The sequence below is a fragment of the Bolinopsis microptera genome, chromosome 5 (genome assembly GCF_026151205.1).
Source record: "Bolinopsis microptera isolate Bmic1 chromosome 5, MBARI_Bmic_1.0, whole genome shotgun sequence".
In the NCBI taxonomy this organism is placed as follows: Eukaryota; Metazoa; Ctenophora; class Tentaculata; order Lobata; family Bolinopsidae; genus Bolinopsis; species Bolinopsis microptera.
This window is the reverse complement of record NC_087076.1, coordinates 23,249,430-23,273,305: the sequence shown is the minus strand read 5'-3', so window position 1 is coordinate 23,273,305 and position 23,876 is coordinate 23,249,430. Positions and strand designations below refer to the sequence as shown.

At 38.2% G+C, this 23,876-nt stretch overlaps 1 protein-coding gene across 1 annotated transcript; it reads left to right on the top strand.

The window, feature by feature from the left end:
• Positions 1 to 4,091: 4,091 nt before the first annotated feature.
• LOC134815345 (protein argonaute-2-like) lies at positions 4,092 to 19,460 on the top strand. Its single transcript, XM_063823869.1, has 6 exons — positions 4,092 to 4,187; positions 4,908 to 5,001; positions 5,365 to 5,668; positions 6,163 to 8,111; positions 8,566 to 8,677; positions 18,703 to 19,460. The coding sequence occupies exons 2-6, from the start codon at positions 4,986 to 4,988 to the stop codon at positions 18,875 to 18,877; spliced, it is 2,556 nt and encodes an 851-aa protein (XP_063679939.1). The 5' UTR covers positions 4,092 to 4,187; positions 4,908 to 4,985; the 3' UTR covers positions 18,878 to 19,460.
• The last annotated feature ends 4,416 nt before the right edge of the window (positions 19,461 to 23,876 follow it).

The following is a 23,876-nucleotide window of genomic DNA, read 5'->3' as shown; positions in this document are numbered from 1 at the left end:
TAAACAGCAGCTATTAAGATTACAGTTAAGGTTCCCTGAATATTAACTGATCTCCCTTGTCGGTGATTCAGCCTTATAGCAATCACTATCAGCCAGATTCCAGAAATCACTACTGTAATGGTACAGAGTAGTGCAACACTAAATACTACAATAGCTGACTTAATAAACAATTGAAGTTCAATCAATATGTCACAACTTAGCAGATTTTTATCGTATTTAACGTTAATTTTATCTTTTTGCAGAACAAATATTAAATTAAGGGCTAATGAGAGAGCCCAGATGCAGCATGCTATAATGTGTCCTTGTCCACAAGTCCATGTTGCACTCCTAAATGGAAACAGGATAGAAGCCAGTTTAGAACAGTTCACAGCAGTAATCAAAAAACCAGTAGCAGACACCAAAAACCATCTGGAGTATGCTTGAAAAGCACAGAATTGTTTGCCTAGCAACCAATGGTCCGTGATGGCAGCCAAGCAAGTGGGGAAGAGAACTACAAATGTAGTTAAGAGGTCCAAAACTGCAACATGTTGAATCAATGCAGTTGTTATCTTGCCCAACCTAATTGCTTTCTGTTTAGTAGCTATTAAGATTATAGTACTTCCAATCAGTCCAATAAGTGTACCAAGAAGGAAACACATTGAGAAGAATGAACGGGCCAAAACAGGGTTCACATTGTTATCAAGCCACCAGTACTTCTCGTATCCTCCAAACAGACTGTAATTATTGGGAGGGGCCCATATTTTCCCCATTTTTTCGTTACTAAGGGTACAAAATCAAGAGTTAACAACCGCTTTGAATAATGGACACCAATTATTTAAAAACCTGTAAAGCTGAACTTGCTAAGGCTGTAATAGCAAATGTCAAGAAATCCATTCGATAGAGACAAGAAAATTGATCCTTTTTTTAAACGTCATTATATACCATTACATGAGAAAAGACAATTTTTTGTATGAGAAAAGACAATTATATTACTTATCATAAATACAAAAATAGTAATAAATATTCGGAAAATTGCTCGTTAATTCCACGGTAGTAAAAAGACATAAATGAAAAAACGAAGACACATACTTCAGCTGGTACACAAATTATGCGTTAGTCGACTCTTATTAGCACAGACGGTGACACAGAGAGGATCCATTAGATTTCATAACATAATGGTCAATCATAGCTATAATTACTAAAAGTGGCCCTTGCATTAGTAATGAGCACGACCGAAAACTGAATATTAGCAAACAACAGAATGGTCAATCGTTCCTGTATAATCTCTTTCCTTTAGAGGTAAAGTGTCCCTTGCATCAGTAATCAGGACTGAACATTAGCAGAGCTACTACAACACGGGTGCTAGATCATCAGTTAACACGTGCTACTTAATTTGAGATGGAGAGTAACTCTTAATGTGTGGTACTCATGATGAGAAATTTGAACATACATGATTTTACATTGCCTCGAATAGTCGAATATAGCTTCAGACTAGCAGGTGTCCAGTAGGCTATATTACACATTTTTTATTAAATACTTTTCAAACTTTACAGAGTGTGCAATTATAACGTATAAAATAAACTCGAATAAATTATTGCCCCGTCTGTAAAATCTGACGGGAGACCAAACACGGTACTGCACAGTAAAATGTGCCCGCAATTACATGGCCCCGATATGATAACAAAAATGTGAAACAAAATTGTGAAAAATAAATGTGAAACAGTTCAAATGTCATAATAGAATGTGTATATTATCATTATCAATACAGAAATTACATGAACTAAGGCAGAACTCTTTTTGGAAACTCTCCAACTGACCAAGCGCAAGCTCTAAGTTAATGTTAAATTCCGACTCTCACATCAAATGCTGGTCTTTATATGATATTAATTTATCACCTTGTAAGATGGTCATTCAAGAAAAATTCAGTCAAAACAGTAAAATTTGGGTCTCGGAAAGCTGAAATTTGAATATGTCCTACTGGTAGGACATATTCAAAATTTCCATTGCATCATAATATTATGTACAATTTTTTCCTTTGATCGATCATCAACGGCTTATTCAGTTAAGCTGTCTTACGATTTATTCTGGTGAATATTTGCTCTCCTTTCATAACAATTTCTTCACCTCATTGCCTCATTATTGCTTTGCAATATTTGCCGTTTATGTAAGGAGTCTAAAAAAAGTGGCCATGGCGAAAATGCTGATTAGAAAGGGGCTTATGAGTAATGGTCAAGATATAAATTAAAAAACGTCCGATTGAAAAACGTATAGTAAGATTTAAAACATACAGGGTGGGCCAAAAGTCAGTGGGCATACGTTGTCCTTAATAGCTCCGCCGTGTTTTATATTTGAGAGCTGTTGCTTTGCAGATGGCATGCTGTACTTACTGGTTCGAGGATTCCGTCGTCAAAATTTGAAAATTCGAATATTTTAGACCACGCCCATTCAATGTTAAAACACCTATATTGTTTTCTCTTAACATACTGAACGCCTAATTTTTTCAGAGACGGTAGATTATTAAATGTTGCATATGATCTGAAAACATGAGGCAAAACGGATTAGAAATGACGAAGTTAACAAAATTGACTGGATGATTATGTGACACCGTGACACGACACCTTAATTGGGCACCCTTAACAATTCCCATAATGTTTAACAAGGTGGTTAACGGGGTCACCCAATCACCTGATTAGGTAAACCATTCACCTGATCACACGTAATGACTAAACTCGCTATGCTTCATATCTCGGTCATCTGAGAAGCTAAAGTTTTTTCAGGACAAACGTAATGTGAATGGCCAAACACGATTCAATAAAATTTAGCTCCATCCGACTATCCAAACTATTAAATAAATGCTAAAATGAACCTTCATTTGAAACAAATGAACTCGAATATTTTTCGATTTGAAAAATATCTCGAACCAGTGATGGTAGTAAGTCATACCAGAAAGAATTATTTCAATTGGGCACTCAGTGACTGAGCTATTAAGGCCAACGTATGCCCATTGACTTTTGGCCCACCCTGTATAGTGTATATCAGATTAAAAAACGTAAGATTTAAAACATATATCAGATTGAAAAACGTAAGATTTAAAACATATATCAGATTAAAAAACGTTAGATAAGTTCTAAATTGAAGAGCAGTTGAGACATTTGTTCTTGAATAGAATATGAGAAATAATGAGCCCTTAAAAGCGTATAAAGCAAAACTTAAAAACTAAATGAATCACCATAGGAAAGAAAGGTCCACGTAAAAGAGAGATGTTGGCCAGGTGTAAATTTAAAATATACCAGCACGGTTCTATTGTTGATATTTTAATTAAACCTTATTTGTTAGAGCTTTTTGTTATACTCTAAAGTTTTTGGGAGACGACTGTACTTCATGATCTGTGCAAAAAACAATAGCATTATCATAGTCTAATCGTTTGAGGGGTTCCCAATTGAATGGGAGGCCGACTTCCAGCCCCCCCCCCCCCCCCCCCCCCCCCCCCCCCCCCCCCCCATTATTAGGGGGCCCGGGGAGATCAGGTCATGTCACTAATTAGTGACGTATAATTAGTGACATGATAACAAACCTTACAAAACATATGATTGATTAAAAAGTCTTAAGGACTCAGCACTGTATTCTGTTTATGTTATAATTATGTATGAAAGAATCTAAACACATTTCAGAATTCAGAGCAATTACCAAATAACATTATTGTATGTTATCAGGTTTTAACTGTGAATTAAGTGAAGTTCGTACTTACCGAAACCTTTTTGAATCATCCACCAACATTTGAACACTCAACAGTTAAAATAACACAGTTATAATAAGAAGGCAGCTAACTTATGGCAGTTAACCGCATAATGATGAAACGTGAGCGCATATTATACATTCCTTTTGCTCAACTCTGACATAATTACTCGTGACTTCACCCTGCCAGTTACTTTGACAGTCAAACGAGATGTGAGATGAAATGTGCAATCTGTAGCGCGCTAAGCTAAATTCGCTAATTTACTGTTGGGTGCGGCGCGCGCACTATCACGTGACAGTCACGTAAACCAATCCGAGCCCTGACAGCCAACCGAGTGCTCCTGGTCTATATAAAGCCTGTCTCAACCATTACATCATTTCGCAGTCATACGTTTTGAATTTGTTACCTCTTTTCCACTGTACGCTAGTCGAGACAATTACCTCAGTATACTCTCTCCTTCTCACTATTAGAGGTACTTATCTTACTTTCTGTTTGTTTTTTAATTAATTAATCGTTCTAAGAGTGTACTGTGTAGTATGTACTTGTTTGTACTTTGTTTGTTTATAGAACCCGTCCCCAAACTCAGGTCTGGATGTGAATACGGGTGGTATCTGCAAGTGTGTTCATTAAGCATTTTCAGTTCAGTAGTATGTACTTACATATTAACTTATCGTTACACTTAGCACTGTTGCTGTCTCGAACCTACTGTCTCGGTTATCAGTAATGCTGCATTATTAGTTTAGGATATAGGTTTAGCATCCTGTCGGCTCAGAATCACATTTAGAGTCAAAGAAGATGCACTGAAATTAAGTTTATCAAGCTCCAGTCAGTTATTGTGAGTTCTTCAGGGTATTGAGAGTCTAGTCAGTTGTGCGATTGGAATCTTGAAATAAGACTTGGTCTGACAATCAGGGATCGTTCATATTAATTAATCACTGATGGCAAGGGGTGGTGTTTCTCCGATAAGAAAAAGATAATACAACAGCAAAAACAGTCTGGACTAAAAACTAATCTTTTAAATCGTTCCTCCGGCTGCTACTTCAGTGCATCACTGTTCAAATGACGTCACAGTTACCATCCCCTGTTCGCGGACAGGGCCGTCTCGTGTACCCAATATCAAACATGTGTACAGTTGTTCCTTCAATGTTCAACTTGTGCAATGAACATGGTATCTTACTCATTCCTTTTTCAGTAAAACGAATCAAGAACTCTACAGATAGATACACAACTACAGAAACAGCATAACTTACTGAAACATCTACATTCTACGATGCAATCTTCATCAGGTAAGAACTTTAATACTTTACTTTACTTTAACATTTATCTGCTTTGTTCTAATTATTACGCACTCAGTATTTCGACACGGAATAATGCGTTCCTCTACATTGCCAGTCCTAATTAGTCAGCATATTATGTTAATGACAGCATATTATGTTTATGACACTTGTTGAGGTTAGTTAAACATTTGATAGTACGTCGACGACTGAACATTAGTCAGGTAGCAATGTAGCATGACTAGAAGATAACTGCTTCGTCTAGATAACTATTGTTTCTTAATTTTTAATGTGATAATATATTAGCGTTTGTTAAATATGATAAAGTTTATCAACATGTCAGTTTATCCAACTCCACCATTTCCATGATTTCAGGAACTGTCACCCCTCCCCCAAAGAACAAGATGATCAGGCAGAACGCTACAGGAACAAAAGGCCGGAATGTCGCGCTGATCTCCAACAGCTTCCAGATTAACTTCAAGAAACCCTCCCTCAGTATCTTCCAGTTTGACGTGTCCATCGTGAACCCCAACAGGAATAACGATAATAACGCTAACAGTGTTCCCTCTAAAGGAGTTTGTGATGAGGTGTACAAACAGCTGAATCTCGGAGCTGAGTGGGCCTACGATGGAAAGAAGAACCTGTACTCTCCATCAGGAGAGGGCGTCAATATATCAAGGTAATTTATGTTTTGTCTTATTCACGTATTTAGGGATGATTGTAAATCGAGACGGTGCCCGGGTGGTTCTAATGGGATTTTCGATAGCTGGTTTTAACAAAGAGGTAACAATATTTACCTCTTTACATAGATAAATATATATATATATAGGGCAGTTTCGGTAACCCTAATTAGCTGTGGAAATAGCCCTGTCAAATAATTGGTGTGTGGATTTGGGACCAGGATGTTTGTAGGAAGTATAGCCTCATAAACTGAGATTGAGCAGTCAACCAGCTTGACTTTTGACAGCTGTGTACCTTTGTTACAATATAGTAATATGGTCGAAGTGGAGCTGGTTGGAATATTCCAATAAGTCTGGGGGATAATTAAACTAGGTTCTGAGCAAATGAGCAAATGAGGGTTACTAGATACTTGTGTGATTTTCAAAAAGCTTTTTATGCCATTCTAACCATCAATAACTTGTACATCATTGCTACGTTAATCTTCTTCTTCAGGAAAATAAAGCTCGGCAGAACTGAATTCGAGGTAGAAGTGCAGGGTCCGGTGGCTAAAACCAGCGTACAGGAGATACTAGACGCCATAAGAACAGTCGGAGGAGTGATCCCCATTGGTGCTGTCAACGCTCTGAATATAGTCCTCTCCCAAGGCTTCAATAATGGGTCGTACGTTACCGTCAAGAGGAACTTCTTCAACTCAGGTCAACGTGCTCCAGATTTCCCTGGTGGACTGAAACTCTACAGTGGTATCTCCGCGTCTATCACCCCCTCCAAGGACTTTGGTATAACTATCAAAGTGCTCAAAACTCACCAGGTCATATACCCGGGTGGAACTCTCCTGGACTTTGTGAAGAGTAATCTGGAAAACTCTAGCAGTGGAGGCAGAGGAGGCGGAGGAAGAGGGGGAAATTCTCGGTCTCAACTCCCCAGGAGCCTTGATCAGAAGCAAATTAGGTACTTCAATGGTATCCTTAAAGGTCTCAAAGTTGAAACAAATCATCTGGGCTACAAGAGAAAATACACGATCACGGGAGTACACAATCAATCTGCAAACAGTACCATCATTGAAGACCTTAACATATCGGTAGCCAAGTATTTCCAGGGTTCTTACAAAAATGTAAAACTTGTTCATCTAGATCTACCCTTGGTAAAGGCAGGGGGTAAAACCAAGATCCCTATGGAGCTCTGTACCCTGCTCCCCAACCAGCCCTACTTCACTACACTAGACTCAGCCCAACAGAGAGACATGATCAGAAAAGCATGTCAGAAACCAGACGAGAAGATGAAGGATATCCAGAAGTCCGCTGAAGAGGTTAGCAAAGTCACCTCGGGCTTCACAGGGTCAAACTATGGGTTCCAGATAAACCCCAAAGCAATAGAGCTGAATGGAAGAGTGCTGGATCCACCCAAGATGGATCCAAATCCCAAGAATAGCGTCCAGAGGGGAGCCTGGACCATGTCCGCTGTTCAAAAGTCCGGGGAGATACCTGTCAAAGTCAAGCTAGGGTTCGTGTGTCTGCTCCCAAAGACTCGTTACACTAAAGAACTCCATGATAGATTTCTGGAATTCATCTTTCAGCGAGCTAGAGCTCTGAAAATAAACATCGCTGGGGAAAACCCTCCCTTCAGTTTTAGCACTATACACAACCTCGGACCCATCCTACAAGGTATGCAGTCAGCTTATAACTTCATAATCCTGGACAACGACGAGAGCACTTACGGTAAAGTGAAGCTGACAGAGCTGTGCACCAAGAGAACTCAGTGCATCAAGCTCCAAACTATTGAAAAGGTCTGCGGCATCAATTCTAACCCTAGGAATAACAGGCCAGCTCATCCAGATATGAACACAATGGACAATATCCTGAAGAAGCTGAACGCCAAGATCGGTGGAGTTAACTTCGGGATTAACATCCAAGGTCTTCCCCAGAAGATATTCAACGAGCCTGTTATGATAGTGGGAGCTGACGTGACTCACTTCACTCGCTCCGATCAGAAACCTTCCATCGCGGCCGTAGTCGCAACAAGTGATCCCTCCGCTGCTAAATACATTTCCAGAGTAAAAGCTTTGTATCCGGAGGGGGATAAGATGTCTGTTGAGTACATCAGAGACATGAAGGATGTAATGGTCAGTATCCTGAGAGAGTTCATACAAGTAAACAGGCGTCCGCCTGGTAAGATCATCTACTACAGAGACGGAGTATCGGAGGGACAGTTTGAGAACACTGTGATGGAGGAGCTAGGTGGGATCCAGGACGCGTGTACGGAGCTCCGAGCGGACTATAAACCCAGGATATCTGTAGTTGTGTGTACTAAGCGACACAAACAGAGGTTTGTGGTGAAGAAGGGAGGAAAAGTGGATAACATGGAGCCTGGCACTGTGGTGGATACAGGGGTGGTCTCTCCTAATTACATGAACTTCTACCTTAACTCTCAGCAGGCCATACAAGGTAACCATCACTTACTGTAACCATGGTAACCATCACTTACTGTAACCATGGTAACCATGTGTTATTCATTCCTCATGTCTGTTCTCTTTTGCTGAATGAATTTGTGATTTATTTCTAGCTTTTCTATCACGGAGAGATATTTACTTCCTTTGTGTGTTTTACCGTCACACTACATTCTAACTTTTTCTTTCGCATTACGGCATTATGAGAAGGTCATGTTGCTGCCACCAACCCAATCTCTAACCAGTGGTAACCACCTGGTAACCACTGGTAACCACCTGGTAACCACTGGTAACCACCTGGTAACCACTGGTAACCACGTGGTAACTACTGGTAACCAGTGGTAACCACCTGGTAACCACTGGTAACCAGTGGTAACCAGTAACCACATGGTAACCAGTGGTAACCAGTAACCACGTGTACTCACATCAGTTAAAACCTCTATACTTCACAGGAACGAACGTACCGTGTCATTACTACGTTCTGTATGATGACAACAAGCTAAAAATAGATATGTGGCAGATGCTGTCCTTCTACCTTTGTCACACATACGCTAGATGTTCTAGGTTCGTTTATTTTACCTTACTAACCTAGTAAATATTACTGTATATTTCTTCTTTTGAACTTTTAAACTTGAAGCAAGATTTGGGGCCACTGTAAGAAACGTCTCCATTTACATTCAGTAGTTCTAATTATTCTTTCTATTAGAAAGGACTGAAGGACTCTGTGCTTACAAATTATCAGTGTACCTCACGTCAGTTCTCATTACTTCATAACGATAAAAGTTTTAAATTAAAACTAATAACCAGTTTAGTCCATATTCGGTACCTCCACAGTCCACACAGTTTCATTGTGTACAGGTTGTTGTTTATAAAATGTGAGACACTCGTGTAACTTAGTGAGTGTATTACAACCTACGTCATGAACTGATTAACTGACGCTAGAGTTGCTAGGTAACGTCATGAACTGAAGCTAGAGTTGCTAGATAAGGATGAGCTTCACTCACAACAATAGAAACTGTAACCATGTTAACGATTACATCACCTCATGAGCTAACACCTGGCACAGTGCTCCTTCAAACACACTGCAACTCTGAAATAATGAGTTTTCAGTTTCTGGTATTTTCAATGCTAAAAAATTCATATCACTGGCTAGGTCGGATTACGGGTGAACATAAGAAACAAACCTATTGCTATCTGGAGTTTTCTCAGTAGGTACTTGGCAATGAGCCAAGTAACTTGCGCTAACATTACATCATCTGATGATCTGATATTACCCGGCATGTTATCTCTAAAATGTGGTGATCTAATATGTCACGTGTCAGGAGTATATCGGTAACTATAGTCACGTGATAAAGTCACGTGTTTCTATGGTAATGACGTGACTGATTATAGTCAAGGAGAGTTAAACGTGTAATGATGTAATCAAACAGAGAGGGGTTGATTAATTGAACCTATTGAACCTATTGATAATGATAAGGTTATTGCCTGGATTCATTATAGGGTTGGTCCTAACACCAGTTTAGACTGGTGATAACCATGGGATTATAATGGGTAGAAACAACCATAACCTGGTAACATTGTTGCCTGCACAATCTAGCAATTCTAACTGCACATCCACATTTTTGTGAACAAACTGATATGAATCCTATCTGGACACGTTCATTGAAGTTTGAGGATATTGGTAAATATTAGTGACCCTACTAAATGGCACGATGATGTAAAATGTGTCACACTATAAAACTATATAAACCCTCAATGGTTAGGATAATCGTTTCATCCTCTAGATAAACTTTGTCGCATAACGATATCTTTATCAGACGATAAGATATCGCTTAAATGCGGCCGGCAGTGAGTTGTAAACTTTGTCACACTATAAAAATGTGACAGAGTTTATATGGACCCCTTGTTGCCGTGTTTGACCAAATTTTCGAATTTCAAATTTATAGGATAGTTGCATATGACTATTATCTACATATTTAGCTACTTTTTTCGTTAAATGGTAGCACCATGTAAACTCCGTCACACATTTAAGAAATTTATATGAGGGATGTTTATGACATCCTGACAAGAAATGCCGAATAGTCTAGCATTATTTTGTGAGCTGAATGTGTTTGGAATTGTTCACATATTTCATTGTTATAGGCAAATACAAATACAGAAGGCAGAAATAGGTAAATTTAGTCACATAAATTTGTATGATATCTCAACATGTGTGAAATTGAGTAAATATTAGTATACCAACTTAAACACCCTATATTACGTACTATGGATCAATTAACAATATTTCAACCATACGCCGGTCATATAAATTATTATATGGCAGTGATATGTTAACATTGGCAAAATTTCAACACCTGAACAGGGTAAAAATTTGTAAATTTCGTCACAAAAAAATATTATAACTTTATTTGCTCCGTGTTGGCAAAATAACTAATTTATCGACATAGTGATGGTGATAAAGTAACATTATATACTAATTGAGGTATGATTCTTCAAAATAGGGGCAAGAAATGTAAATTTCGTCACATCAAAAAAATTATGGGGTTAGAGGTCTAGCTCTAGGACTTCTAAAAAGCTACTTATCCGATAGATCACAGTATGTTTCATTTCTCAACACTACATCAGAGACTATGAATGTAAAATATGGAGTTCCCCAAGGTTCCATACTAGGCCCTCTACTTTTCTTATCATATATGAACGACATAATAAACTGTTACAAAGGCGATGAATGCAAATTTGTGCTCTATGCTGATGACACAAATATATTTATCACTGGACCGTCCAAAGAATCAACATACTTGAAGGCCAATAAAGTTCTTGATTTCGTATGCAAATTCATGAGAAGTAATCTCTTACATATAAATATGTCTAAATGCTGCTACATACATTTTCAACCTGCATATGAATCTGATGAAACCTGCGCCAGAGTTAGGCCGTATGCCAATGAATATGACAAATCACAAGGAATATTTATAAATGGACACAAAATTGTCAAGGTTAGCAACACCAAATTTCTTGGTGTAGTAATTGATGAAAAACTTAGCTGGGGCCCACATATAGAATATCTAAGAAAAAAAATTAGATCCACTACAGGAGCACTTAACAGGATTAAACATTCAGTTCCAGGGGAACACTACCAAAAAATATACTCTGCATTATTGGAATCACATCTTGCTTACGGAATAAGTGTTTGGGGCTCAGCCCTCAAAGACCAACCAAACGATAAGCTGTTCATAACTCAGAAACGTTGTATAAGAATCCTTTTTGGAGACCTAAATGCATACCTTGACAAACATGCCACTTGTGCACGAGCCAGACCTTATACAAAACAGAGGTTAGGAGCTGCTTTTTTCGAAAAGGAGCACACCAAGCCCATTTTTAATCGACTAAAATTGCTTACTGTTCAAAACTTGTACAAATACCACTGTATATCTGAGATATTTCGAATTATGAAATTTCGCACTCCATACTCGTTGTATTGTACTATAGACACATCAAAACGTGATACAAGTAATGTCATATCCTGGGATCCCAATCCATCAACAATAGTAACACCTGGACTTACCACAACTTTCACATCGCCCCTCACTCAGTCACAGACCAAACCAGTTCATCAATCACTCACCAAATTGCCGACCCAATATCTATTGAAGTGGCGAAAATTTTCTAGACAAATGACATATCGATATTGCTGCAGCAGATACAAATACCAACATTATTATATTCCCAAACGTTTGAACCATTAAATTAACTAGGAAAGTCAATCCTCAACTTAACATTTAATGTTTTAAACTGATATGATGATATTAACTTAGCTTATTTTTTTTATACATACTCCTTCTTAGTGTGGTGACTTGGGGTCCATAAATATAACAATACGGGTATATGGCCCCCAGAATATAGGTGGCCCCCAAAATATAGGTCATGTTAGTGGATACAGTTCTAACCAAGATAAGCGATACTAATGGGATCTGTTACTGCTATGTTGGAGTAAAACATGTAACTAATGTTTCTGGATAAAAATTTTGGACCTACATGAGGTATTTTGGTATATTTGGTCATGACAGCGAAAGATTTAAACGATGTTGTCATTTTCTAGAGGGGTAAATATGGCGAAAAATTGTCATGACAAAAATCTGTCCAACACATGCCATTAAGACTACTGGTATGAGTATAAGTATTATTTTAAGCTATCTTTTCATCGAGACATCTGCAAACTGACAATTTGGAAAAAAGTTATGGCCACCACAATTTTACGGGCCCCCAGAATATAGGTCTATACGACCCCCAGAATTAAATATAGGTTGGTCAAAAACCCTGAACATGCCCAAAACCTTGCTTTGGGATGCTCTACTTGTAGCTACTAGTCTCCTGAACCCACATATCAAGTTTTATCAAAATTGGATAAAAATTGGCCGAGTTATGGGATAAAAACAAAAACCATATGCCCATATTTGGGCATACGCACCAAATTTGATCGATTTTGGTCCATAAATTGGTCTAATATCAATATTTTTGAATGAAACCAACTTTATATGGAAGGTAAGCATATATTACACATTCTCTATGATTATCAGCTCAATATCTACCTAACTGTGGATTCTGTGTTCAAATAATCGCAAAAAATGAACAAAATCGCCCATATCTCAAACTGACTTCGCTCAAAACAATAGAACTCAATAGGGTTTCAATATTTTCACATGAAATTTTCAGAATCAACGTAGAATTGTCTCATGACCTTAAGTTTTGGGACAGAATTTTGAGTTAGGCCTTTAAAAAAATTTGGCGGCCAAAAATGTCTGATTTACAGTCATTGAGGTGCACATTGTATTGATACAGATAAAAACAGCCCCCCTCAATCATATCTAGGGACACTCCTTCAATCTTATTTAAGTATTTAGTTAAGATCCCTACTAAATGAGTGCATGAAAGCTTTTTAACTAGTAAAATTAAAGATTTTACTCATTACGGGTATATGGCCCCCAGAATATAGGTTTTAAAAAAAAAATAGCGACCAAGATTCTGCATTTTCTCTGTCACCCTGAGCATTAAGGAATGTGGGGTAGTGATGAGAAACAGTTAAAGAACATATGCTGAAGAGATGGCATCATCAAAATGTATGAAGGTGGAGTATTTGAGGACGATTTTTGCATACCTATATTCTGGGGGCCGTAGTTTTTGATTTTTTGCTATTAAGTATACTCTAAACCATTTCAATTTAGTATCTGGAGCCATTGGCATCATCAATACAGTCTCAGCAACATATTCTGACTGCATATAACTGTCTGTGACAATTTTAGAACAACTTAGGAACAGATGTTTGGACCTATATTCTGGGGGCCCTGTTAAAAAATGGTATTTTTACAGGTGAAAAAAAAGTACACTTAAAAACCTAATAATTATTTTCAACTACCCAAGAAACATTTAAAGGGTTATTATGTACATATTTACAGCCCTAAACATGCTTAGAAGTAGTTTTAACACCTGTTTCTAAGTGCTCAAAAAACGACCTATATTCTGGGGGCCATATACCCGTACAAGCTGATAAACCAAAAAGAACAACTGGGGTAGGTAGGTAGCCCTGGTGGGTGCGTAAACTTTACGGTCTGCTCTCTCCAAGATCAGCCTGCTTCTCCATTTTACCGTGAAGCCTAATTTCTAGTTTTTATAAATACAATGCAAGTGCAGGTTTACTAATCTTAATCTACTTAAGGGGGGGGGCCAATGGATATTTTTTTGTGAAACTTGATTTCGAGATAGTAGTTGACCAACAAACTAAGACCAGTGTCCGAACTTTTGAGGGGGTCCCGGACCCCAACCGCCAAACGGTGCGCGCAGGGCAGCCACGCCTATATTTGGTCCAAATTAGGCCCAATTTAGCCAAATACCCTGAACATGCCCAAAACCAAGGTTTATGGTGCTCTACTTGTAGCTAGTGGTCTCCTGAACTCGTATATGAAATTTCATCAAGATTGGACGAAAAATGACTGAGTTATGAGCCAAAAACCATATGCCCATATTTGGGCATACGCACCAAATTTGGTAGATTTCGGCCCATAAATTGGTCAAATATCAATATTTTTGAATGAAACTTACTTTATATGAAAGGTAAGCCTAAACTACATATTATCTGTAAGTTATAGCTTTATATCTGTTTAAATGTGGATACTAAGGCGAAAAAACCACAAAAAATGAACTAAATTGCCCATATCTCGGTTCGCGATATTTGCGGAATTGATCTCATTAAAATTGTAACAACTCAATCAGTTTTCAAAATTTTTGCATGAAATTTTCGGAATCGACTCGAAATCGCATTTCCACCTTATTTTAAATACGGATTTTTGATTTAGGCCTCCAAAAAAATTTGGCGGCCAAATTCTGAATTTTTGTGAGATAATTTTGGAATTTGGCCGCCAAATTTTTTTGGAGGCCTAAATCAAAAATCCGTATTTAAAATAAGGTGGAAATGCGATTTCGAGTCGATTCCGAAAATTTCATGCAAAAATTTTGAAAACTGATTGAGTTGTTACAATTTTAATGAGATCAATTCCGCAAATATCGCGAACCGAGATATGGGCAATTTAGTTCATTTTTTGTGGTTTTTTCGCCTTAGTATCCACATTTAAACAGATATAAAGCTATAACTTACAGATAATATGTAGTTTAGGCTTACCTTTCATATAAAGTAAGTTTCATTCAAAAATATTGATATTTGACCAATTTATGGGACGAAATCTACCAAATTTGGTGCGTATGCCCAAATATGGGCATATGGTTTTTGGCTCATAACTCAGTCATTTTTTGTCCAATCTTGATGAAATTTCATATACGAGTTCAGGAGACCACTAGCTACAAGTAGAGCACCATAAACCTTGGTTTTGGGCATGTTCAGGGTATTTGGCTAAATTGGGCCTAATTTGGACCAAATATGGGCGTGGCTGCCATGCGCGCACCGTTTGGCGGTTGGGGTCCGGGACCCCCTCAAAAGTTCGGTCACTGGTCTTAGTTTGTTGGTCAATTGCTATCTCGAAATCAAGTTTCACAAAAAAATACCCATTGGCCCCCCCCCCCCCCCCCCCTAAAACAACTCAATAGCCCAAGTCACCATACCCGTAGTATATTCCATGGTAATAGAAGAGTAGAAGAACTTTAAAGTTTTTCAAATTGTTGCTATAATTGATTTAAATAAAAAATTGTTGTTTTCTTGAAAAATTGTTGTTTTCTTGATCAGCCATAGCATTAGTTAGATAGATTTTCTTTCATATCAACTGCCCTTATTATAGCTAGAATGGATTTATACAGGAAATATAGAAACCCATGCCCATTTTTCATCACATTGAAATTATACTGTTGGGGCAGGAAAAGTAAATTTCGTCACATTTCGGTAAATTAGTGATATCAAACTCAGCATTGTTAAACTTGGGTTCTGATTTGCTGAAAAATAACCAACCAATAATTCCTAAAGGAAATTGAATTTTAACTGAGGTATGGTTCTTTAAAATAAAGAAATGTAAATTTCGTCACATACGTAATTTTAAAATTTAGATACGGGTATATGGCCCCCAGAATATAGGTCGTTTTTTGAGCACTTAGAAACAGGTGTTAAAACTACTTCTAAGCATGTTTAGGGCTGTAAATATGTACATAATAACCCTTTAAATGTTTCTTGGGTAGTTGAAAATAATTATTAGGTTTTTAAGTGTACTTTTTTTTCACCTGTAAAAATACCATTTTTTAACAGGGCCCCCAGAATATAGGTCCAAACATCTGTTCCTAAGTTGTTCTAAAATTGTCACAGACAGTTATATGCAGTCAGAATATGTTGCTGAGACTGTATTGATGATGCCAATGGCTCCAGATACTAAATTGAAAAGGTTTAGAGTATACTTAATAGCAAAAAATCAAAAACTACGGCCCCCAGAATATAGGTATGCAAAAATCGTCCTCAAATACTCCACCTTCATACATTTTGATGATGCCATCTCTTCAGCATATGTTCTTTAACTGTTTCTCATCACTACCCCACATTCCTTAATGCTCAGGGTGACAGAGAAAATGCAGAATCTTGGTCGCTATTTTTTTTTTAAAACCTATATTCTGGGGGCCATATACCCGTAATGAGTAAAATCTTTAATTTTACTTGTTAAAAAGCTTTCATGCACTCATTTAGTAGGGATCTTAACTAAATACTTAAATAAGATTGAAGGAGTGTCCCTAGATATGATTGAGGGGGGCTGTTTTTATCTGTATCAATACAATGTGCACCTCAATGACTGTAAATCAGACATTTTTGGCCGCCAAATTTTTTTAAAGGCCTAACTCAAAATTCTGTCCCAAAACTTAAGGTCATGAGACAATTCTACGTTGATTCTGAAAATTTCATGTGGAAATATTGAAACCCTATTGAGTTCTATTGTTTTGAGCGAAGTCAGTTTGAGATATGGGCGATTTTGTTCATTTTTTGCGATTATTTGAACACAGAATCCACAGTTAGGTAGATATTGAGCTGATAATCATAGAGAATGTGTAATATATGCTTACCTTCCATATAAAGTTGGTTTCATTCAAAAATATTGATATTTGACCAATTTATGGACCAAAATCGATCAAATTTGGTGCGTATGCCCAAATATGGGCATATGGTTTTTGTTTTTATCCCATAACTCGGCCAATTTTTATCCAATTTTGATAAAACTTGATATGTGGGTTCAGGAGACTAGTAGCTACAAGTAGAGCATCCCAAAGCATGGTTTTGGGCATATTCTGGGGGCCCGTAAAATTGTGGTGGCCATAACTTTTTTCCAAATTGTCAGTTTGCAGATGTCTCGATGAAAAGATAGCTTAAAATAATACTTATACTCATACCAGTAGTCTTAATGGCATGTGTTGGACAGATTTTTGTCATGACAATTTTTCGCCATATTTACCCCTCTAGAAAATGACAACATCGTTTAAATATTTCGCTGTCATGACCAAATATACCAAAATACCTCATGTAGGTCCAAAATTTTTATCCAGAAACATAAGTTACATGTTTTACTCCAACCTAGCAGTAACAGATCCCATTAGTATCGCTTATCTTGGTTAGAACTGTATCCACTAACATGACCTATATTTTGGGGCCACCTATATTCTGGGGGCCATATACCCGTATATTTTATTTCCTACCAATAGTCCTTATTATAGTCGGAATGGATTTATACAAGAAATGTAGAAACCCATGCCAATTTTTCATCACATTGAAATTATACTGTTGGGGCAGGAAAAGTAAATTTCGTCACATTTCAGTAACTTAGTAAAATTAAACTCAGCATTGTTAAACTCGAGTTCTATTTTGCTAAACAATAACCAACCTATAATTCCTGGAAGAACATTGAATTCTAACCGAGGTATGGTTCTTCAAAATAGGGTCAAGAAATGTAAATTTCGTCACATACGAGTACGTCATTGTAAAATTTAGATACAATTTCTTTCACGTGAACAGTCCTAATTACAGTCCGAAATGATTAATACAGAGATACAGGAAATTTTAAAAACCCCTGCCCATTTAATAATGTATGTAATATTATGTTAATCACAGACTATTTCATTCTATAATCATTGCTTCCAAATTTAACCTATTTATGATGTCGTATCATTTTGTGACGATGTTTACATCAACTGCCCTATACTTGAATCAACTGTATCCGTGTATCGTCCTTATATAGAGTTTTCCCGCAAAATGTAACCTATTTACGATGTCGTATCATTTTGTGAGGATGTTTACAACAACTGCCCTATACTTGAATAAACTGTATCCGTGTATCGTCCTTATATAGATTTTCCCCGCAAAATGTAACCTATTTATGATGTCGTATCATTTTGTGACGATGTTTACATCAACTGCCCTATACTTGAATCAACTGTATCCGTGTATCGTCCTTATATAGAGTTTTCCCGCCTTCCACACCAAAATCAGATATAAATGATTTCGGAAATTCACCCAGAATTTCAAATTCCATTATATAATGTGACAGAATTTACACCATTTCCCAATAACCAAGTGCATGTATTAGCTAACTTTTCAAAACAACATATTTTAGGGCTATGATTGGCAGAAGAACCATCAAATAATGAGTTGAAAGGGTTTTGAGGACACCTCACAGTAGAAAAGAGGTCTCGTATTCTGAGTGTGACAAAGTTTACGAAATATTGCCTTAAAGCCGTTCGATCCGTGCCCTTTAACCAATGTTGTATCATAATTGTTAGATTGACCTAATCTACTATATTTCAGACCAAGGAATGATAATTGGGCAGCTATGGTAAACAATGTCACAAAAATGTGACATTTTTTACATTATAGTGCCTAAAAGCAATACATTTTATTTCTGAGCAGTGCATATGTCAGTATGGGTCACGTGGCTAATGTTCAGAACTTATGAACACGCTAGATTAATAGATGCTAAAATTAAGCCACTATCGTCGAAAACGCTATTTTAGAAATTTACCAATATCCTCAAACTTCAATGAACGTGTCCATCTACAAAAACTTAGTATTTAGCCTACACACCTTTCTCAATACATGCCTTAACCCAAACACCCTACTACAGGTCAGTAAGCTACCCTGCCCCAGTCTACTATGCACATCTCGCGTGCGCGTCTGCACGTGCGCGCATGCTCTCCCGCTACGACTGGCAGGAGATGATCACTCCAGAGGACCGGCCCTCTGAGCAGGAGATCGAGCAGGTGACCAGACCTGACAAGTTCAACATGTTCTTCATCTAGACCTCTTGATACTTCTGCAGGAGTAATCACCAATACCGACACTGGCCAGTTTCTTGGCAAACCGCCAGATTATGTGGCAGATTGCAGGCCGCAGGGACATTTCACCTTAAGGAGGTGGTTTATTGGCATCTCGCCTTGCATGATTATATTTATATCTTAGTTTATAAACTATAATAATAATTGGTAATGAGCCAAGTATCTGTATGAGCCATCCAATTCTTTATTCGTGAAAAAGTATTCTTAAAAACTACTGCAATCCATATTATTACAGTGGTTTTTCGTGTAAAGAATTGGTGTGTTAGTTACGGTTATGTAACTATATAACATGTATATAATGTATATAGCTATAATACGTAACTAACTGTAAAGTTTTGAGAAAGTGAAAGTTACCTGGACTCATGCTTATATTGTTGTTAATAATTATTAGTTTCAAGATAAAGATTGGTTGATTGGATTCTGTTCGATGGATCTGCAAAACATATTAACAATCTGAACAGTAACTATAGTTTTATAAAAAACATGATTTAATATGAGATGATTTACAATTATTTTTGATTATATTATTTTCGGAATAAATCGAATTAATGTTTAAATTAATGTTTAAAAACATACCATGTCTAAATTTAGAAGCACTCAAGTTATGAAGTTACAATATGTTTTAAACATCATTATGAGATTATGATTCACAATATTCTGGATTGTTTTGCATAAACGATTAAATAAAAAAGGAGGTACAGATCAGTTGAAATAGAAATAGACATGCTTTACATCATAAAGCACAGCACCTAAGGGAGTAAAGGCTATGTTGAAATGATTAATTAGATTTGACATTATTACTGTGTAGAAATATATAAACAGTGTACTATATATACGTTTAATCTTTTTTTACTTACACTTTGCGTTTTTATTATTCGTTGGCACTGGTGGGGAGTTGAGCAGTGTTTAATCAGAGGCGTAACGAAGGGCCCCGCTGTGCGGGGGGGGGGGGTTCTGAATCAGCGTCCAAGAATGCACCGATCATATCCATACCGTCATATATATATATATAAATAAACCTTACAGAGCTCTATATAATATCTGCGCTCCTACTAAATCGCTCGCCCAAATTTTAAGAAAATTATTGTGAAAAAGCCCTTTGGGTTTGAAATTGATCTAAATCGGTGTATTTTTGGACGCTGATTCCGAATCACCCCCCATGACGTAGGGTGAAATGCTTCCCTGGAGAGTTATGGGCAAAAAACCGTTTTGGTCACGTGACAGGCTAGTAAAACATGAATTCGATTGTTTTCGGGTTAGGGTTGTGGTAAGGGTTATGGATAGCTTCGGGGTTATGGTTATATATATATATAATAACATCTATAAACAAAAGAGCACCTAAAGAGGCTCAGCAAAGTGCTGGCCTATTTACGCTTACGAAGACTCATTCGTTCAATATGTCTCAAAGTAAATAAACTCCTCCATCCTACTCTATCTCTTGCTAAGTTCACTAAGTTGGTAAAATCATTTTCGTTTTTCAAATAAATTGGTCTCTTAAATAGGTCCTTTTTCACAATAATATCATACAAATTAGTGCTATGTCTATTGTCTACCCACTCGTCCCTTTAGCGTTTGACATCCTAGTGTAGCAAATAACAGAGACTGGTAGGCAGGCGTGTCGTTGTCACTGCGTAGAACATGACCTAGCATTGTCCACCGTGCCTTTCCACTCTCTCGGAAAGGGGCCTGGTCTGGGTACGAGCGTAGATGGCCTTGTTAGATATTGAGCTAGGCCAATAGATGTGTACTTGTAGGAGGCGCTTGAGGTGCTTCCTCTGAACAACATCTACAGACTCTAGCACATGCTGAGGTACGGCCCAGCAGCAGCAGTTGTACAGGAGCACTGATACTACTAGTGCATAGTGAGTCGTAGAGTTTGATCTTTCTCTTCTCTGCAGTTATCTGACTCCTCTCTGATCCCAGATCCCTGGCACCACAGCTTGTCAAATGACCAGAAGGCGGTGTTAGCTTTATTTATTCTATTAGTAACATCCTGCTCTGATCCAAGCTTAGTACCAAGAAGCGTCTCGTTTCTCCACTCCTCTTTTCCTCTTAGCTCATTATCCCACTCGTCGCAGGCACCAACTTCTTCTAAATACACTCTGGTAAACTTTGTCTTTGTGTCATTGACAAAGAGACTCCATTCACTGAGAATATTCTTGGAGATCTGAAAGATATCCTGTAACTCCTCCATATTTTCACCAATCTTCTCTACATCGTCTGAATAGCCGGACTCAAGAGGCATGTGGTTATCGGCTATCGGAGGGTTGGGTCTATAGGGGAGGACTGCTCTTTTGTGCACTACAGCTCCAGCTAGATTGAGGGTAAACAATTTACCAGCTGTGCTGTCTCCTTGGGAGGCTCCTATGTTGAAAGAGAACATCTCTGAGTCAGTAGTATAGAAAACACTCTGACTACTATAAGAGTGGTGTTAGCCATGAGGTATTGTACAAGCCTCAGGTCGTCTCTGGAGCATCCTGCAGCTTCTAGTAGTCTGATTGTTGTACCTCTGCGGATAGTATTGAAGGCAGCTGACATGTCAATACTCACTTTCAACTTTGTTCCATTCAAACTCTTTCTTCATTACTACAGATATGAGCATGCTCTGTGCCCAAACTAACTATGCCCAGGAAACCTTACCGTTAGGGGCCTAACTTCGGAAGTAAAAGAGATAGAAACGTCTGGTTTTCAACAAAATGTCCGTCTCGTAAAACTAAAGTTAGCTCCCCAGGAGCCAAATTTAAAACAATGTAGATTTTGAATTATCGCGAAAAGTCATATTTTAGGCCTTATAAAACTGCGCAGCTTTAACTTTGCGGATTCTTGTTCTCTGATTGGCTGAATCGTATCACGTGGTACGTGGTACAATTGCATTCTTGGAATAATTGAAGCCTGCAAATGCATTATTGCAATGAACTAACGAGCGCGCGCGGAGTTCAACAACAAACAAGCTGTGAAAAGGCGATCACCCTGCACTGTAGTAATATCGCTAGCCGGTAAGGTCTGCTGGGGGGGGGGGGGGGGGGAAGGGGGGTTTCGGTCGTTGATTACGTAATCAAAATTTTCTTTTTTACCCTCTAGAATAATAACAATTTGACAATATTTTAATTCAAATTCCACTCAATTTCACTCTGATAGTGATAAAATTTAGAAATTGATCGAATATCCGGCTATAATAGTAAGTTGTTTAGAAGGTGCTTGGCCGGATATCATAACAATGATTTCGTCTCATCATGATAGCATGATCAGGGTAGCATGAAACGTAGAGAAAAGTGTCAGGCCATGATTACGTAATATTGCTGTCAGAAGGGGGGGGGGGGGGGGGGTTGGGTCTTGATTACGGTTGATGATTACGTAATATTGCTGTCAGAAGGGGGGGTGGGTTAGGTCTTGATTACGGTTGATTACGGAAGGGGGGAGGGGGGTAAAAATTGCTAAAATATTGATTACGTAATATGTGAACGATCGCGACCCCTATCACTCAATCAAACACACCTTCAACCGAGAGCCCTACTTACACTTATGCAAAGGCTTCTCTTGTCGTTATAGCACCACAAATCTTAGAATCAGCGCCCATGATCTCCATATTGAAAAAGGCAGATACTCCATGTACTTACTTGTACTTGATTAGGTCTCCTCAATCATTCGAGTGGCCTGCACCAATGAACTCCCGTTTGTGGCGTATCATCTCCCTCCACAGTTTGCGGTCACTAGCCATCTCGCTCGCTCCTTCTAGGTCTATGTCAGTGTTTCCTGTAAACGCTGCAGCATCTTCCAGCAAACATTTCCTCCAGTTCTTTCTTGGACGGCCCCTAGATCTTCTCCCATGGGCAGGGGTCCAGTTAAGCAGGTACTTAGGAAGCCTAGTGTCTGGCATTCTGGTGACATGGCCAAACCAACGCAGGCGATTTGCTCCTATGAACGTCTCTACTGGATTTATCTTTGCACGCTCCAGCACTTCGGTGTTTCTAACCCGATCGAGCCATCTTATTCTAAGTATTCTCCTCAAGCAACGCTGATGGAACACCTCAAAGCGATGTAGCTGCTTTTTGGTTGTGTTCCAAACCTCACTACCATATAACAATATTGTCAAAACCGCTGCCTTATAAATCCTGATCTTTGTATAAGACTGGATGTTGCGGTTTTTCCATATATTACTCAGTTGATTGAAGGCTCCGGAAGCTTTCTGAATCCTAGCTGACAGCTCACGGTCGATAGTACCGTCGCTGGAAATAATTGTACCCAAGTACGTAAAGTCACTAACTTGCTGCACTGGCGTGTCTTGAACAGTGATGTTCACTGTGGCTTCTTTCGTGTATGGCCGTTGAGAGGTTACTTTACCAATGACCATAGCCTCAGTCTTTTTACCATTGATTCTAAGACCTCCCTGGGCACCATACATGCACAAAAGGTCAGTTGTTTCTTGAAGACCTTCCTCGCTGTTATCCAGTACAGCCATGTCATCTGCATAATCTGTATCTAACACAGTGATATCCTCAACAAGCGGACTGATAGATCTTTGAAGAACCGCTCCGTGGGACACCACTTTGTTGCTTTCTGTTCTCTCAGCAGCCACATTGAGGCAGACATTAAAAAGTGGGGGACCCTGAATGTCTCCTTGGCCACTGCCTGAACTTACTTCAAACCATTCTGATAGTTCACCATTGTGTCCAACAGCACTAACAGTTCCATTAAAGAATGCCTGTATTATTCGAATGTATTTACATGGCAGGCCATAATGACTGAAAGCTTTCCAAATATAATTCCTGTCGATGGAATCAAAAGCTGCCTTGAAGTCCACAAAATTTACATACAGGGGGAGATTATATTCAATGCAGTTATGTATAATAGTGCGGAGTGAATAAATCTGATCAATGCATGATCTGTTCTTTCTAAACCCACACTGATTGTCTCGTAGCAAACTTTCTAAACCGTCACTCATGCGTTGTAATATGATGATTTG